The sequence below is a fragment of the Halichondria panicea genome, chromosome 4, assembly GCF_963675165.1.
Source record: "Halichondria panicea chromosome 4, odHalPani1.1, whole genome shotgun sequence".
Classification (NCBI taxonomy): domain Eukaryota; kingdom Metazoa; phylum Porifera; class Demospongiae; order Suberitida; family Halichondriidae; genus Halichondria; species Halichondria panicea.
The window spans coordinates 3653706-3670785 of NC_087380.1; the positions used below are offsets into that span (position 1 = coordinate 3653706).

Sequence of the window (17080 nt, forward strand, 5' to 3'; positions counted from 1 at the left end):
AGTTATGCATGGGGAAATAAAAGAAGACATTCATAATTATTATGCTGCATACATGCATGTGTGTCCAGTTTACAAAACTAAAAAGAGAAGCAAAAAAACGCCAATACCGGTAATGCAGTGCACATACGTAGGTATAGGCTACTCACACAAATAAATTTACATGTATATACTACACATGAACAGTGAAGATTTGAGCCATTTAAATCTTCATCCAATTGATGTCCCTCCAACGTACAGGCTTCGCATGTCACCCAGCCTGCGAGTGTTTGGTCCAGCTGCAGAAACAACAAGAGATAATTAAAGGGCCATTAGATGATGAAACCTAGCTGACACTGTATACTCATATGGCAACTTTAAAGGATCCTTGTAACATCTCTAAGGACTATAAATCTTTATGAGACAAACCTGAAGGACATACATAATTATTTCCTCCACGGTCCTTTTAAATGGTTCACTGTTAATATCGAGCTCAAGCTAATTTATATAGACACCTAACTCACCGTGACTCTTAGCTGGAGATTGGTAGTGGAACATTCCCACACTGGTCTGTGCATGTGTTTGGTACGCCTGTAGTTGTGAGGTAATGGTGGGCGTGGCTCTTGATTGTCTCTGCTGTAATACAACAGTCGAGCTTTTAGAGATCCCCCTGCTGTCAGGTGTACTGTAGCTACTGGAAGCACTCGATGCTCCTGAAGAAACAATAGTGTGAGAGTACTAGTGATATGTAATTACCAAAACAACATGCACACATGTCGATGCATCATTGGATTTACTGCAGATCGAGGGTGCACGTGTTCTATCAAGTATAGAATGACTAGCCGGTGTATAGGATATATGTTTCTAACGCAAACATTTATCTGTGACCATCATGGATACTATATAGATCCATGCACTTACGTGATAGTCACTGTCAAGCATGACAGGATTGTGGCTAGATCTTGTAATTTGCTACTATATACATATCATATCCAGTATAAAGTTATAGCTATAGGACTTACTTGATTTCCTTGTGACTGGTGGTGTCTTGGGCAGCCTCCTGTAAAAATAAGTAGATGCCTAATTTGTTCACACCATGCACACATTATTTCTAAACTGACTTTGCCAAATAGCAAATTCAGTTATTGAAATCTCTGCCAATGAAATAGCATCTTCCATTTCAATATTAGATATACATGTACAATTCTTACTTTGTCATCAGCCTTCTTGAAGAGGAAATAGTGTTTTTCACATTCCCATTCGGTTTAGCAACAGCCCAAGCGTCATACTTGACAGAAGATTGATGTCTCGTCCTTTCTCCGGCCCTGGAACTTAGTTGAAACGGTCTGGTTGAGGTGTACGAATCCATGGGAGACATGTGAGGTTCCATCCGAGCACTCTCTTTTAGGCTTTCCATCTGATGGCAACTGTGAGGATTGGAAGACTGAGAACAATTAGGAAGAGATTTCTCAGCTTCCCAGGTATTCACAAGAAGAACTTTAGGTGGTAAGGTCTTTAAAATGTCTCTTTCAGTTTCTTCACTGTCAGGTACTGGTTTGTTTAGGATAGTCACAGATTCGGGGCTCGCCGTGATTGGTTCTGTTTCAAGGTTGTGAGCAGAATATTGCTGTAGGACATGTCTCCGGTGCTCAAGTTGGGGACTGCCAGGAGGGTTAGTACCGGAGGTGGCTACATCCACTCTCATGACGGGTGACTCATCCTCTTCTGCAGACTCGTCCAGCTCCTGTTCACGCGTGTACGTGTATGTGCAAGGAAATACCATATGTACTATAATTATTGCACCTACTTGTTAACTCACAAATTTTATAAACCATGTACGGCACACCAAACCAGCAAACAAAGGGTATAGACTATATACAGTGACTCGATCATATACAGTGGGTCAATACGACAAATGACAAACGAGTGTAACATGGCTATAAATATGTACCACACAGTGACAATATAGGAAGCATGTGTATGCATGAGCGTGCAGAGAGTATCCAAATACTTGACATGCACTTACATCTTGTGAAGGTATAGTCTGCAGGTCATCTGACCTATAGCTCAGTTGGGATATTGGTCGTCCATACGGGATTGGACTATAATAGGAGCTGATGTCAGAGGTTTCAGTCTTGAGTGTGTACTCGCTACCGTCCAGAGAAGATGAACTAGGGAGAGTGAGAGTGGAGTGATCATGGGCTGGGGGAGGGGAGGGGGTGAGACGACTACGACTCAAGTCAGCTCCCAGGTTGTCCTTTGTCCAGCACCCAAGCTGTCGATCCCAGAGGAATCCACTTGTGTCAGTGTAAAAGTACGAGTCAGAAAAAACTACAGTATGGGAGAGAGAGCTTAATTCTGTGGATTTACAATTGGAATTGCCGCATGCAGATAAACATGCACTAGCTGAAAATGGTCTACGTCTCGTAAATACTATAAATTTAGTCACTCAATGTATACCTTTTTTGGAGTTCATTTGCAGAACGGCTACTCCAGATTCTTGTATTGCAACAATCCTTGCAGCTTGCTATAGAGTGTGTAATAACTCACTACAAAACGAACACTGGGTTAGACTCACATTGTCACTGACAAGCACCAAATCTCCCAGTTCTGGCTCCCTGTGTGATCTAGAGTTGGTGGCACTCTTTGACGAAACTCTGGTTCGGGGTCTTCTTGAGACGGCACCAGCAGATAATGCTCTCAGGGCTCGTCCAGGAGACTTGGATTGAGTCGACTGTGAATGTGTGTTTGAGTAATGTGTGAATATTTTGTCAGGGTGGTCAAGCTGTCCCAGGCGCTACATTTATAATTAAGCGTGTGTTTGAATCTTACTTCATTTACTAAATCGTAAACGTATGTTTTATTGCTCAACCTTTTACTAGCTAACCTGTAGTAGTTGTGAAGTCGTACGTTGAACAGTCTGGCGATGTCTGAGTCTTCTGTTCCCTTTCACGTTAGCACTGGTTGCTTCAAGCAGATAGCTGGCCACATCATGGTACACATCCCAAACGTCACCCTACACAACAAAAAATCAGTTAGCTGCAATATAATTATAGCTATAAGCTCATTCGGAGCTAAAAGATTGGCCAATAGTTATTGCCCACCTCACTTCAGTGTATAATTTATATCAAGTCATAAAAAGTAAAAAAGTTGCTCACCCCTCGCGATTGGACCTTCCAAGCTATGCTTCCTATGATGTCCGACACATTTGAGGTCTTGGTAGCCACTGCCATCATTCTCATGAGGCCTGAGTGAGAAAAGATCCAGTCAGAAGTAAGTACATGAGTCAGTTCGTAGTTTACATGCAATTGTAGACTACGACCTGACTCACTCGTCCCACGTCTGACATAGTTTTCTTTTAAAACTTTCTCAGGCAGACCGAATCTGAAGTAGTATCAAAAACAAGTCAGGATGGCCGAGTGGTCTAAGGCGCTACGTTCAGGTCGTAGTCTACAATTGTAGGCGTGGGTTCGAATCCCACTTCTGACATATTTTTGGCTATAAGTTTTTCAGGCAGACAGAATCAAGTCAGGATGGCTGAGGCGCTACCATTCAGGCCGTATGTTGTTAGGCGTGTGGGTTCGAATCACTCTTCTGATATACTTTTTGTTTTTGGGCTATCAACAATTTAAGTTTCTCAGGCAGACCGAATCTAAAGTTAATACTTCCAACAAGTCAGGATGGCCGAGTGGTCTAAGGCGCTACGTTCAGGTCGTAGTCTACGATTGTAGGCGTGGGTTCGAATCCCACTTCTGACATACTTTTTGGCTAGGAACGTTTCTCAGGCAGACCGTGTCTAAAGAATTTCTTACATAGCAAGTTAGAATGGCTGAGGCGTGGCTGAAGCGCTACATTCAGGTCGTATGTTGTTAGGCGTGTGGGTTCGAATCACACTTCTGACATACTTTTTCTTTTTGGACAAGTTTCTCAGGCAGACCAAATCTAAAGTAGTACAAGTCAGGATGGCCGACAAGTGGTCTAAGGCGTAGCGCTACGTTCAGGTCGTAGTCTACGATTGTAGGCATGGGTTCGAATCCCACTTCTGACATTTTTGGCTAGGAAAGTTTCTCAGGCTGACCGGCATCTAAAGTATTTCTGCCCGTCAGGATGGCTGAGGCGCTACATTCAGGCTGTATGTTGTTAGGCGTGTGGGTTCAAATCACTCTTCTGATATAACTTTTTTATTGGGTTATCAACAAGTTTCTCAGGCAGACAGAATTTAAGTACCTCCAACAAGTCAGGATGGCCGAGTGGTCTAAGGCGCTACGTTCAGGTCGTAGTCTACGATTGTAGGCGTGGGTTCGAATCCCACTTCTGACATAGTTTTTCTTTTTGGGCTATTAAAAGGTTTCTCAGGTAGACCGAATCTAAAGGTAGTTCCTACGCAAGTCAGGGTGGCCGAGGCGCTCTTCATTTAAGCCTTACAGTCTACGATTGTGGGCGTGTGGGTTCGAATTACACTTCTGATACATGTATACTTTTTCTTCTTGTGCTATCAAACAATTTCTCATGCGGACCGAATCTAAAGTGGTACCTCCAACAAGTCAAGATGGCCGAGTGGTCTAAGGCGCTACGTTCAGGTCGTAGTGTATAGGTGTGGGTTCGAATCACACTGCTGACATACTTTTCTTTTAATTCTTGGGCTGTTAAAAGTTCGCAGACCAAATCTAAAGTAGTAAACAAGTCAGGATGGCCGAGTGGTCTAGGCGCTACGTTCAGGTCGTAGTCTACGAGTGTAGGTGTGGGTTCGAATCCCGCATACCTTTACTTGATTCCATGGACTCGAAGAACATTGGCACTAAGCACATCAGGTGGATCACTTCAGAGGCAAGTAGACAGTGGCACTGCAAGTAGCTGCAAAGGAAAGAAAGCACTCTACAATAATTAAGTCATCAATTGCAATATACACTTACAATGCTTCTTTCTCTTTTCTTGGGCTCTTTGTTGTAAAACTACACAGCAGGGATATATCAATGAGTGCATGAGCTTTGGAAAACGTTATGTATGTGACCTTATCTCCAGTGAGCCCATCTTATTCTGTACACTTTCCATGATAACACAGAGACTCTTGTACAACTCCAGATAAAGGTTCCCTTCACGCTGTATAAGAAAGAATCGATGCCATCTCAACACACATTCTAAGCTATTAGCAGGAGAAATAGCCCAGGGATTAAATGCAAAAGCAAATTAGAAAAAAATTGGCAACTCTGAAAGATGTACATGTATGCGTTGCTTTGCAAAGCAGCATCCCACGTGCACGCTGAGTGCTCACCTTCTTCTCTTCTCTGTCAACAGCTGCAGCACTGAGGAGTAGTGAGGCATAGTCCAGGGTCATGTGAGCTGGCAGCCCAAATAAGTCCACACACCTCACTTTCCTGTGGTATGACAGAACACATTCAATTTCATATATGTAATCACATAATTGTATTATGTGTTAAACGTACAGACATCTATAATTATAGCTAAACATGAGTCCTTGAATGGAACTATATAATTATGTTAGCGTAAGTACCAGTAGATAGTTCATCGTAGCTAAATGTACTTAGCATTCTAACAGAGACAAAATGGCTAATCAATAATTTTGAGTATGACATCGTTTTTGACATGACTACTATGGACGATCCCAATCATTCAAAAAGTGTGAAAAACACTGTATACCCAGTGTAGGTCTGACATGCACACGAATCACTACAAGTTCAGTGCATTTGGCCTGGACGTTATCACGTGACCGTAATGATATCAATGCACTAAACTTGTAGTGATTCACGCACGTATGTCGCCTCCTCTGACTCTTACCCAATAAAGTTTAATTTGGCTGTCTCCAGTGTGGCTCTCATGAGGTTGAGGGGAAGATCATATTCAAGCCCTGCCATTAACAACAGTAGGAGCATGTTGCACTGCTCCGTTTCTTTTTCTCTCTCCTCTATTAGTGCCTCCAGGTCCGGGAGGAGGGGGGTGTGGTGTGTGTACCGCTGCTGCAGCTGCAACTCTTGGTGGATGGAGTAGGCCAAGTATGATAGTCGTTTCTTGTCCATTTCTGCATACAATGAGAAACAGTGTAAATTAACGATGGTATATACGCACTGTGATTGCACTTACCAACATTGTGTGTGTAATTGACTGGGAAACAGGCCATAAGGTGAGTTGTCTGTAAAAACAAGGCATAATGCGTGAATGATTAAACATAATATTGTCATGCAGCCTCAAGGACAAGGTTTTTATATGTATGTGTATACATGTAGTTCTACACTGCTGTGATTGATATAATAATAAAATGAAAGCACTGCGGGTGCTGATGCCTCGATGGAGGTGTCAAAGCTATATATAATTTATCATAAAGCTACTAGCTAATTGCTAATTATACATACATTATATCATGATGAAAATGTTTGCATTTGCAAGCAGAATCCAGAATCACAGGGAAACTCAAAAAGTGGGAAATGATCGACCATAATTGTTGTTAAAAAGAATCGCTCTCTTCTCACTTTTGCAGCTACCAATAGCTAGCATTCTAATGCAGAGCTATAACTACTAGAAACGCTCCATGGACAAGTTTTTCTACGCACTCTTCTGAAAAGGATGCATTGGCATTCCAAGTAAGCAAAACTATAGCCATAAACTCGATAGAACCAAGCATTATTTTGATAGTCATGTTTTCATGACTAGAAACTCTTACTTGCACTTTATGGATTTGAACAGCTGTAGCAGTCTACACAGACAGACACACAAACACACTACCGTATATACCTCGCTTGCGAATGCGCACCATGGCATATAATTATATGCTCTGCATGAATACTACAACAGAAATAATTCGGCTTCTATATATACCCCACTATACATCTTCCTAACTATACTACATAGCGTTAGACCTTATCTCCGAACACTCCAGTGACAAGTAGATTCTTCATGGAAGAGGGCACGAACACAGACTCAGTAGCTTTGTGTCTCTACACATTGACAACAGTTTAATTATAGTTATAGGCATTTGGTAATTGATTCCCACAAAACATGTATATATGAATTTTAATAAAAGTGCAGGCATGATTATGACATTGCAACCTTCACCTCTGTGGCAAACATCTTTATAGAGATCAAAGGGCTCAAGGCTCGTACATTTTAAACTAAAGACCTCATTCAAAAAACAAGAGGAATTAGGTAATGTACTCACAACAGGCTGTGCTGAAGATTGAGACTGAACGAAGAACTGGGATAAATTTTTCTTTTCTTCAGCTAGACAACAAAACAGTGACATACGTAATAACAGTGCATATTCTTCAGTGTATCTACGGTTATACCTGAGACTATTCTCCCATCCAGCATCCAAACATGAGGCAACGTGTCCACTACATGCTTACGATCTGTACAGTAAGTTATATTAATCCACCATTAATTTTCGCAAAATAATACAACTACATCTATAATTGTATTGCTGACATGTATAGCACCATAGAGGCAAATATTGTCAAGGAGATATACTGTTGCTACGAATCCAACCCTAGACCACTAGAGAAAAGTGGATGCATGGACATACAGTGAGGGTCCGAGTCCAATCGTTCGTTGCCTAGCAGTGTGAGTGAGATGATGGTCATGTGAGAGAGGTGCTTCAGCTCCTTCCAGTCCAGGTGATTGTAGCCAATTTTGAGGATACCCAAAACAGGAAACCTTGACAACCCACTGAGGCTTTTCACCTGTAAATACATTATGAAAACTGGTTGAGCATCTGAAAATCGCAGCCTATGTGGGGATGGTTTGCTGTACTGTTTGTTGTGTTTCAGGGCTCATTACTTGTACGTAGGCGTACAGCTGTTAGATTTCCAACTAAAATGTAGCCACATGTACCTGGATCTTTACAACCAAAGTCACCTTGTTTCCTGCGAGGTTGATGCTCCAGAGCTGTCGACAGTGGTAGAGGTTCCGTACGGAGTCTATCAGGTTGTTGCATAGCACCAGTGTTTGCAGTCTCCTGCATACCTCCAGCCTTTCTATAGCAACTGTAAGGGAGTACTGTGTGATAGTAGATACTATACACCCATTGATTGATTCACTAATGATTAGAGCCTATAATAATTATAGGAAACAATATGAAATTACCTAGAGCTTACCGATTTCATTCTCCGAAAGATCAACGTACTCCACCTCATTCAGGGGAAAGTTTGTATACTTTTTTAGAAGCTATGGTTAAATAGCAAAGTTAATCAGAGAGACACCTGGTTTAGCTGCTAGCTTAGTCTCTCTTAGATTTCTAAGACTACTGTATATATACCTGTTTTGTGATCCTCATGATTTAAATGATAACCACAGTAGGTTTAATTTGTGTCTTGCCTAGGTGGAAGCATATAGTTGAGTCGTAGACTGGTGCTAAGACAATGTAAACATAGTTCTATAGTACTAGATCTAGCTTCTACACACAGTACAAATTATACTGAGGGGGAGTACACTCTATGCTAAACAAAAGGGGGCGTATCTCAATTCTGTAGTCTACATTCCATTTGCTGTAAATAGATTAATGAGGCATTTTCCAAAGATGTATGGGGTGCCGTTTGTGTCAAAATGCTGATTTTATCCACTTATGCAGAAGTACACTGACTTATACACAAGTGCACAGACTTATACCACAAGTACACTGACTTATGCAGAAGTACACTGACTTATGCAGAAGTACACTGACTTATACACAAGTACACTGACTTATACACAAGTGCACAGACTCATACACAAGTACACTGACTTATACATAAGTATGCTGACTTATACACAAGTGCACTGACTTATACATATAACCTGACTTGTATACAAGTACTTTCACTTATGCACAAGTATGCTGACTTATACACAAGTATGCTGACTTATATACAAGTACACTGACTTATGCACAAGTGCACTGACTTATACACAAGTGCACAGAATTATTTTAACTTTTAACCTTTAACCCTTGCACTTACAGAAGCTCTGTAAACATTACTAAGAACAGGCTAGGCACATGCATGTACAGGCAGAGTCAAGGGGCAGACAATAGTAATGTTTACAGAGCTTCTGTTAAGAGTTGTAGCAGCTTGAAAATTGCATTAGTAAACAGGTTTAAAGCGTTTGACAATACTTGCACATTTACTTGAAGATTCTGTCATGTCTCTAGTCTATAGAACAACCATGTGCAAAGGGTTAAAGGTTAAAGGTTAAATTAATTTAGCACGTGCACTTGTGTATAAGTCAGTGTACTTGTGCATAAGTCGGTGCACTTGTGCATAAGTCAGTGCACTTGTGCATAAGTCAGCATACTTGTGCATAAGTCAGTGCACTTGTGCATAAGTCAGCATACTTGTGCATAAGTCAAAGTACTTGTACAAGTCAGGTTATATGTATAAGTCAGTGCACCTGTGTATAAGTCTGTGCACTTGTGTATAAGTCGGTGCACTTGTGTATAAGTCTGTGCACTTGCGTATAAGTCTGTGCACTTGCGTATAAGTCGGTGCACTTGCGTATAAGTCGGTGCACTTGTGTATAAGTCAGTGTACTTCTGTGTAAGTCAGCATACTTGTGTATAAGTCAGTGTACTTGTGTATAAGTCTGTGCACTTGTGTATAAGTCAGTGCACTTCTGCATAAGTCGGTGCACTAGTGTATAAGTCAGTGTACTTGTGTATAAGTCAGTGTACTTGTGTATAAGTCTGTGCACTTGTGTATAAGTCAGTGCACTTCTGCATAAGTCAGTGTACTTGTGGTATAAGTCGGTGCACTTGTGTATAAGTCAGTGTACTTCTGCATAAGTGGATAAAATTAGCATTTTGACACAAACGGCACCCCATAGATGGGTGCCCACAGAAGTTAGAACAAATTTGTAAAAAACTCATAGTGGGAAAATAAGCACTGAATCTCTATTAACTACAACAACAATAAAAAGTTTCTATACAGATGTCGTGGGACCACAGATTATTGATCTATGGTGGGGCTTAGTGTGGTTTTGAGTCTGGGGAGTATGCTTTTGTGGATCGCTTGCGAGGTTTCGGCAGTGGTGGTGGTGAGGATTGGGGAGAGGGGAGACGAGCTCGCGGTGATCGAGAGGGAAATTGGTCACTCTGTAGGTTGGGGGGTGGTTGTTGGAGGCTTTGTACTGGAGGAAACTGACGAGATGGATGCTCGCTTGATATGGAACTAAAGTGTGTACGGCATGGCTGCTGTCTCGATGTGAGAGGAGAAACTTCCTCATATGGTAATGGAGGAAGCTGACGAGATGCCTTTTCATAAGGTGGTGAAGGGGGAGAGGATGGGAGTGATGGTAGTACTGGAACACTAGTAATATCATCATCATCATCATCATCTGTGGGAAAGTTCCTTAATGGAGAGTCAGGCTTTATCCAAATGCCATAGTAACCGGTTTTGAAGTTCCCACTATAAAAATAAATGATATGTGAGTTCACACAAAGCTACAGGCTATAGCTATGTACAGCAGGACAAGGTAGGTTACTACATTACCTGGTGCCTAGTTTTCTTGTTGTCAGCCCAATGAATACGGAACGAATGAGCTTTCCAAAGACCGCTGCATTGACAGGATTGATACTAAATGTAGCACAGTGCCTCAGGTAATGATTATAAAGTGTTTTCTTGGAAACATTGCAGCCTTCAGAAGCTTCAAAATTTTCACAAAGCCATTGGATCTATGAACACAAAGATCAGATAAAGAGAGGATCAGTTATTAGCAACAACAAAACAACAGACTTAGTTATGTTTTGTGTGAGGCTTCTGAACGTTTGATATACCTATTTTATACAAACTTAAGTCAAATTGACATTGACAGCAGTACGTAAGAACAACTTACAGTCTGTGAATGGATTTTGTAAGCATATCGCATTCCCATCTGTCCTTGTTGAGCATCTGCGGACACAAGCTTACCGGACCTGTATTGCAACAACATACTAATTCATTTGGTATAATTATGACGATCACTATGCCAGACATGAGAGTGTGACTAGGAGCGATCATGCTCCAGCTTGGAGTGATCATTATTTTGCTTAATTAGTGTGTGCTTTGCCTTACTTGACTAAAGATGAGTACGGTCCAGAATCATTTCCCGAGAATGTAGCGCAGAGTGACGTATACTGATTGGCATCCTTTACAGACACTATAAAAATCACATACAGTCATATTTTTATGCTTGTCAAAAATTAATTTACCTGAACCAGGATCTGCAGATGAAGAAGTTTGGAGTCGTCCTTGAATCCAATTCTGTCGGATTTCTTCTCCAGTGCCGTACCCACTCTCCCCTGTCACATCAGTAGCTTCTTCTTCATTTGTAGGGAGATCAACTTCTGTATAAAGTATACATAGTTGAAAAAATAATACAAGCGTTGTGCAGATCCTATAAGTCCTACACCTGGTACGTGGTATAGTCGAGCAACAATAGAAATTACCTGCTAATATACGTTTAGTAGAACCTTTCCTTCCAGATCTTATAGTAACGATACCATCTAGGTCAGAAAACTTCGCTAATGACCTGGACTCATCTTCCTCTTCATCAATGGCGCCTAATCCGAATCGGCTCAATTCTATTAACTGAGCATCAGAAATCGGCAGAACGTTTGTAGCTATTGAAACTGGAATAGAAAATGTTAGGAATACACATCCCTTTTGAATAGATTCTAATGACAAAGCCCAAGAATTTATGTGCAAGGTCTTAGCTATACGGTTACAGAGTATAGTTATCTGCTGCAACATAATGGGACCTTCTTCAAAGTATTTCAGAGCAAACTTTGAGTGTTTACTGTCCTCGTTTTGACCAGGATGAAACACAGCGTGTGGCACTTCGAACACATTGTGTTTACAATATGAATTGAACTCATCCAAGTACTTTTGCATTTCGCGTTTGTCTTCTGATGACCCATATTCATTCACGACTAACTCTATAGTTTGATGATTGAAGAAAGAAGCCCTTTCCAGTAGAAGAATCATAAGCACTTGAGTCATTGTCTTCGAACTCATCAGCTGCATCTTTTCTTCTTTTGAAAAGATTGCAGAGGCTGATAAGAAAAGCTTAACACTATCTATTTCATCTTTGAAAGCTGGGGACTTCGACAGTGACAAGCAGAGCTTACGAAATGCACTCACAATTGATTTGTAATCAGTAGTTAACTTGTCGAGTAACATGTGTTTCTCTGGCTCACTTAAACGTTTAGTATCGAGATAAGGAAAAGTTGGTGAGCTAATACTAGGAGTTGTTTTCTCTGCTTTTTCTTGCGGACATCCAGACATGAAGAAATCTTCTAGAGTACACTTCTGACAGTATGGGCACACAAATCCTGGACCTTCACTTTCTTCAGAACTTACGAGTTGCTTCCCTTTGTAACATTCCTCGACTTTTCTGGTACAGTCATGCATCCATTCACCTTGACTCCTCAAAACAGCAATAAAATCTTCAAACAGTGCCGGTCGAGACTTTACCCTACATTCTACAGCACTGATAATTTTTCGAGCCCTAATAGAAGGTTCTGAGCCGGGGCCAACCTGTTTCAAACTTTCATATTCACTCTCTGATAAAAACCATTTACTATGGAATTCATTCCCCATATTGTCGATATTTCCTTTAATTGAGTCGATGAGTAGTACAGAACACTCTACAATCGTCTCCCATTCTGGCGATGCTTTTTCACGAGACGTATCCATGTGTGATGGTATAGGCTTAAACTTGAATAATATCTATTGCTGGACTTGAGAGATGAGTCCACAATAATAATTATTTGGCTAACATAAATTCTAAATGACACTTTGGCAAGGCATGAATAGCTACTGTTTGCGTATAAAACCATCTTCTATATGTAATAACGCAGGGATCAGGGTTTTTTTGTGGCTTAAACATTGTCAACACAATGTCAACAGTCATGGTCGAAACATGCACACTCCCACAACTATGTATGGGTTCTATTATTGTGTGGTCTGACTAGTCCACATATTCACGTACACATGTTGACAGCTTTCTTGTTTTTTAGAACAGTCAGTCACAATAACTACAAGAGCCCATAAAGATGAGAAGTGCCTGTAACTGAAAGTCACGCTTCATAAGTGGCTATGATGACATTGCTGTATATAAGGAGAGTGCCAACTTGTACTTGCACTCCACGAAAATTTCCCAATATACAGTATAGATCTAGGCACTAGATCTATAGCCGCAGTGGCACAAGCACTTACTGTAATCTACCGAGATTGCGCCTACCCTAATTTTATGCTACAAAAGCAGCTACAGGTGGGATGGGCTTAATTTTGGATGTGGGCGTAATCTCGGCGGAGTAGGGTATATAATTATGTCACTTTCCACATATACGGTCAATCTTATATTATACGCTATGCTACACATACATCCCTGTTGTGCCCCCATTATTATTGCTAAAGTGCATGTATATCATTATTTTGATATGCAAATTTGGGATAAAATTTCCACGATTATTATCAAATGTACACAACTTTATATAACAAGATCTAGAGATATATAAATATGATTGTACAATACATGTACAGTATTAGGGTATATAGAATGATACTTGCTTAAATTTTTTGTTGCATTCTCAGCTTGCTAGGTTTTGGAAGTGTTGGAGGCGGACGACGAGAGGGCTTACGAGCTTTTGGTAGTCTAAGAGGAAATTGTTCATTTTGTAGATTGGGAGATGGGAAGGACAACTGCTGAAGGAACGATTGTGGGAGACGCTTCAGTACTTGAGGGAGCTTACTAAATGTAGATGGCAGCTCACTTTGTAGAGAATGGTCCGAGGGATGATATGACTGCTGTACTGGTAGAAGAGGCGGTTGCATTTGATGATCAGATTCCTCACTTGGTAGTGGAGGTAACTGGTAAGCCAATTCCTCACTTAAAGGCTGACAAGACAGTTTTTCATTTGGTAGCGGAAGAGGGGAGGATAGCAATGGTGATAGCACTTGAACTTCAGGCATCTCAGTCTCATCTGTGGGAACGTTGCGTAAGGGAGAGTCAGGCTTTATCCGGATGCCATAGTAACAAGTTTTGAAGTTCCCACTACACATAAAATTATAAAGATAAAGGAGAGGTATTTCACTATAGAAGGTATTACTTCTATATACTTTACCTGGTGCCTAGTCTTTTTGTTGTCATCCTAGTAAACAATGAGTGAATGAGTTTTCCGAACACTGCTATAGTGACAGGCTCCATACTTAACGCAGTACAGTGTCTCCGGTAATGATCATAAAGTGTAGTCTTGGAAACATAGCAGCTTTCAGAAGATTCCAAATTTTCATGAAGCCAGTGGAACTTTTATGGGAAAATTAACCAGATGAAAAGTAGGTGTTGGAAAAAATACTATAGCTATATTAAAGTAGATTTAGGAATATAACGTCAAGAACCATGCAAGACATACTGAACTCAAACATGACAAAAATACAATGTACCGTCTGCGTCCTGAAAGCGTATCGCATTCCCATCTGCTGTTGGAAAGCATCTGAGGACACAAGCTGGTTTGACCTGTATAGCATGTAACGATAGGAGGAGGATCACTCTGCCCGACATGCAACATGAGACTGCATGCTCTTAGGGATACACGTATATAGTTCTCCAGAGACTGAGTGCATGCATGTGTTTGGCCTTACTTGACTATATATAAAGATTCGTATGGTCCAGAATCCTTTTCTGAGAGTGTAAGAAGTGGCGTATACAGATGCCAGTCCTTGATAGACACTGCATAATTATTTCAGACGACTAATAAAGTCCTCCATTGCCACAAATATTTACCTAAGTCTGAATCTGTAGACAAAGTGCTTTGATGTCCTTCACCAATCCACTCCTGTAGGACTGCCTCTCCAGTGCCGTATCCACTCTCCCATGTCACATCAGTAGCCTCCTCTTCATTATCAACTTCTGACAATATAGAAATTATAAATGTTGCATGCGTTTTGAACATTAGAAATACCTGCTTTATATAGTTCATGTTTGGTAGAATTTTCCCTGTCGAGCTTTAAAATAGTATCGTCAGTAGTATTCGAAAACTCTTCTAACGCTCTATCATCAATGGCACCTAATCCATATCGGCTCAATTCTGTCAACTGACCTTCAGAAATTGGTAGAACATTAGTGGCTATCGCAATAGGGATGGCAAATGTTACGACTATGCACCCCTTTTCAATGGATACCAATGACAAAGCCCAAGAATTTATGTGCAAGGTCTTTGCTATACGGCTGCAGATTTTAGTTATCTTCTGTAACTTAATGGGATCTTCTTCAGAATCAGAGTATTTCAGGGCAAAGTATTTCGAGTGTTCTCTGTCCTCGGTATGACCAGGATGAAACACAGAGTGAGGTACTTCGAACACATCGTGTTCACAATAAGACTTAAACTCCTGCAAGTATTTTTGCATTTTGTGTTTGTCATCTGATGACCCAAATTCATTCACGACCAACTTTATAGTTTGATGATTAAAGAAAGAAACCCTTAGTTGAAGAATCATGAGCACTTCAGTCATTGTCTTTGAACTCAGTAGTTTCATCTTTTCTTCTTTTGAGAAGATTGCAGAGGCTGATAAGAAAAGCTTAATATTTTCTATCTCATCTTTCAAAGCTGGGGACTTGGACAGTGCCATGCAGAGCTTACAAAATGCACTCACAATCGATTCATAATCAGTAGTTAACTTGTCAAATAACATGCGTTTCTCTGGCTCACTTAAACGTTTAGTATCGAGATAAGGAAAAGTTGGTGAGCTAATACTAGGAGTTGTTTTCTCTGCTTTTTCTTGCAGACATCCAGACATGAATAAATCTTCTAGAGTACACTTTTGACAGTACGGGCACACAAATCCTGGACCTTCATTTTTTCAGAACTTACGAGTTTCTTCGCTTTGTAACATTCCTAGACTTGTTTGGTACAGTCACGCATCCATTCACCTTGACTCCTCAGAACAGCAACAAAATCTTCAAACAATGCCGGTCGAGACTTTACCCTACATTCTACAGCACTGATAACTTTTCGAGCCCTAATAAAAGGTTCTGAGCCGGGACCAATCTGTTTTAAACTTTCGTATTCACTCTCTGATAAAAACCATTTGCTACGGAGTTCATTCCCAATACTGTCGACACTTCCTTTAATCGAGTCGATGAGTAGTGAAGAACACTCGACAATCGTCTCCCACTCGGGTGAAGCTTTTTCACGAGACATATCCATGATTAAATATGATAAATATGACTGAAACTTGATGAAGGAAAATATTGCTATACTGGATTGCTGGGCTTGAGAGATGATTCAACAATTCAGAAAATAGTGACATTCCTTTACCGGTAAGGTATACTAGATTTACTTTTTCCGTTGAAATTTTAGTTCTATGTCAACTAACAGTTAGTTGAAACATGCACACATGTACATATACGGGTTCTATTATAATTATGGGCTGTATTTAGAATGTAGCCCCATTAGTTGTATATGTGAATACTTATTGTTCTTCAATCACCCCACAAAAGTTGCATTGTACATATTATCCTCGTGGATGAGGCATAGTATAAACATAAGCACATGCACTGCAAATATTCATGCACACCGATGTAATAAAGCCTAACAAGGAAGTATAATTGTACATACACACTCAGTGACACTTGATGCCTGACCGCAAAGATCCCAAAGGTCATCAAAGCATTCCAGTACTATCATTCCAGTACTATGTATTCGATGTGTTCAATTGCACTAGATCTACCCAGAAGAGGTACGACAGGCGCAGTGCAGCTCTATAGCAACGAGGTATAATTAGTTTTGATTGAGCAGTAATTATATGCCTACGCCCAGCCCGTGTCGTATGTTTTTGCTGAGTGTAATCATGTCAGAGGTTATAATTGTTTGAGCTGCACTGCGCCTGTTGGACCTCCTCTGAGATCTACATATCACATTATTAGGATGGTATTCTGATACATCATGTATACAGATTTGTCAAAAATTCCTAAATCCTACTTAGGCAAGTGCGTGTATTCTTATCACTATACATGTATGGTATAATTATACTGTTGGGAAGGTACATGCATAAATTGAAGAAAAGGATACTATAATTTTTTTTAATACCGCGAAACTTTCGAGGTGCTTAATTTCAATCCTCCACGAAAGTTAAGCTCCCAC

At 40.5% G+C, this 17080-nt stretch overlaps 2 protein-coding genes and 4 non-coding genes across 8 annotated transcripts; 4 read left to right on the forward strand and 2 right to left on the reverse strand.

Annotated features, from left to right (window-relative positions):
• Positions 1 to 9: 9 nt before the first annotated feature.
• Positions 10 to 8415, reverse strand: LOC135335265 (uncharacterized). The gene is made up of 22 exons (XM_064530699.1): positions 8243 to 8415; positions 8082 to 8151; positions 7843 to 7970; positions 7511 to 7667; positions 7275 to 7337; positions 7148 to 7209; positions 6849 to 6926; positions 6076 to 6124; positions 5773 to 6013; positions 5249 to 5351; positions 4988 to 5076; positions 4890 to 4928; positions 4739 to 4830; positions 3135 to 3223; positions 2864 to 2992; positions 2555 to 2710; positions 2437 to 2503; positions 2003 to 2307; positions 1188 to 1720; positions 999 to 1036; positions 501 to 689; positions 10 to 275 (listed from the first exon to the last, which is right to left on the reverse strand). The coding sequence occupies exons 1-22, from the start codon at positions 8258 to 8260 to the stop codon at positions 208 to 210; spliced, it is 2763 nt and encodes a 920-aa protein (XP_064386769.1). The 5' UTR covers positions 8261 to 8415; the 3' UTR covers positions 10 to 207.
• On the forward strand, positions 3382 to 3465 carry Trnal-cag (transfer RNA leucine (anticodon CAG)). The gene has a single exon. It is a non-coding gene; the product is annotated as a tRNA-Leu (tRNA).
• Positions 3651 to 3734, forward strand: Trnal-cag (transfer RNA leucine (anticodon CAG)). The gene has a single exon. It is a non-coding gene; the product is annotated as a tRNA-Leu (tRNA).
• On the forward strand, positions 4213 to 4296 carry Trnal-cag (transfer RNA leucine (anticodon CAG)). Its single transcript has one exon. It is a non-coding gene; the product is annotated as a tRNA-Leu (tRNA).
• Positions 4520 to 4597, forward strand: Trnal-cag (transfer RNA leucine (anticodon CAG)). Its single transcript has one exon. It is a non-coding gene; the product is annotated as a tRNA-Leu (tRNA).
• A 546-nt stretch (positions 8416 to 8961) lies between the features above and the next one.
• Positions 8962 to 16781, reverse strand: LOC135335266 (uncharacterized). Of its 3 annotated transcripts, XM_064530700.1 has the most exons (11): positions 14900 to 16781; positions 14722 to 14847; positions 14580 to 14667; positions 14382 to 14454; positions 14063 to 14244; positions 11384 to 13992; positions 11147 to 11281; positions 11010 to 11094; positions 10792 to 10870; positions 10449 to 10630; positions 8962 to 10364 (listed from the first exon to the last, which is right to left on the reverse strand). In XM_064530700.1, exons 6-11 carry the CDS (start codon positions 12630 to 12632, stop codon positions 9926 to 9928), a joined length of 2169 nt encoding a protein of 722 aa, XP_064386770.1. In that variant the 5' UTR covers positions 12633 to 13992; positions 14063 to 14244; positions 14382 to 14454; positions 14580 to 14667; positions 14722 to 14847; positions 14900 to 16781; the 3' UTR covers positions 8962 to 9925. The 3 variants fall into 3 exon arrangements, with proteins under 3 accessions (XP_064386770.1, XP_064386772.1, XP_064386771.1); XM_064530702.1 differs by lacking the exons at positions 8962 to 10364; positions 10449 to 10630; positions 10792 to 10870; positions 11010 to 11094; positions 11147 to 11281 and having other exon boundaries at positions 13386 to 13921; positions 14900 to 16780; XM_064530701.1 differs by lacking the exons at positions 8962 to 10364; positions 10449 to 10630; positions 10792 to 10870; positions 11010 to 11094; positions 11147 to 11281 and having other exon boundaries at positions 13386 to 13992; positions 14900 to 16765.
• Between the last annotated feature and the right edge of the window lie 299 nt (positions 16782 to 17080).

Excerpts from the sequence above, each read along its gene's own strand:
- LOC135335266 (XM_064530700.1), bottom strand. The coding sequence starts at position 12,632 with ATGGATACGTCTCGTGAAAAAGCATCGCCAGAATGGGAGACGATTGTA. Across the intron at positions 11,282-11,383 it reads TACTAAACGTATATTAGCAG|AAGTTGATCTCCCTACAAAT; the intron begins GTAATTTCTATT and ends TACTTTATACAG. Across the intron at positions 10,365-10,448 it reads ACAAGAAAACTAGGCACCAG|TGGGAACTTCAAAACCGGTT; the intron begins GTAATGTAGTAA and ends TTATTTTTATAG.
- LOC135335265 (XM_064530699.1), bottom strand. Across the intron at positions 5,352-5,772 it reads GCCAAATTAAACTTTATTGG|GAAAGTGAGGTGTGTGGACT; the intron begins GTAAGAGTCAGA and ends GTCATACCACAG. Across the intron at positions 4,831-4,889 it reads AGAAAAGAGAAAGAAGCATT|CTACTTGCAGTGCCACTGTC; the intron begins GTAAGTGTATAT and ends TTTCCTTTGCAG.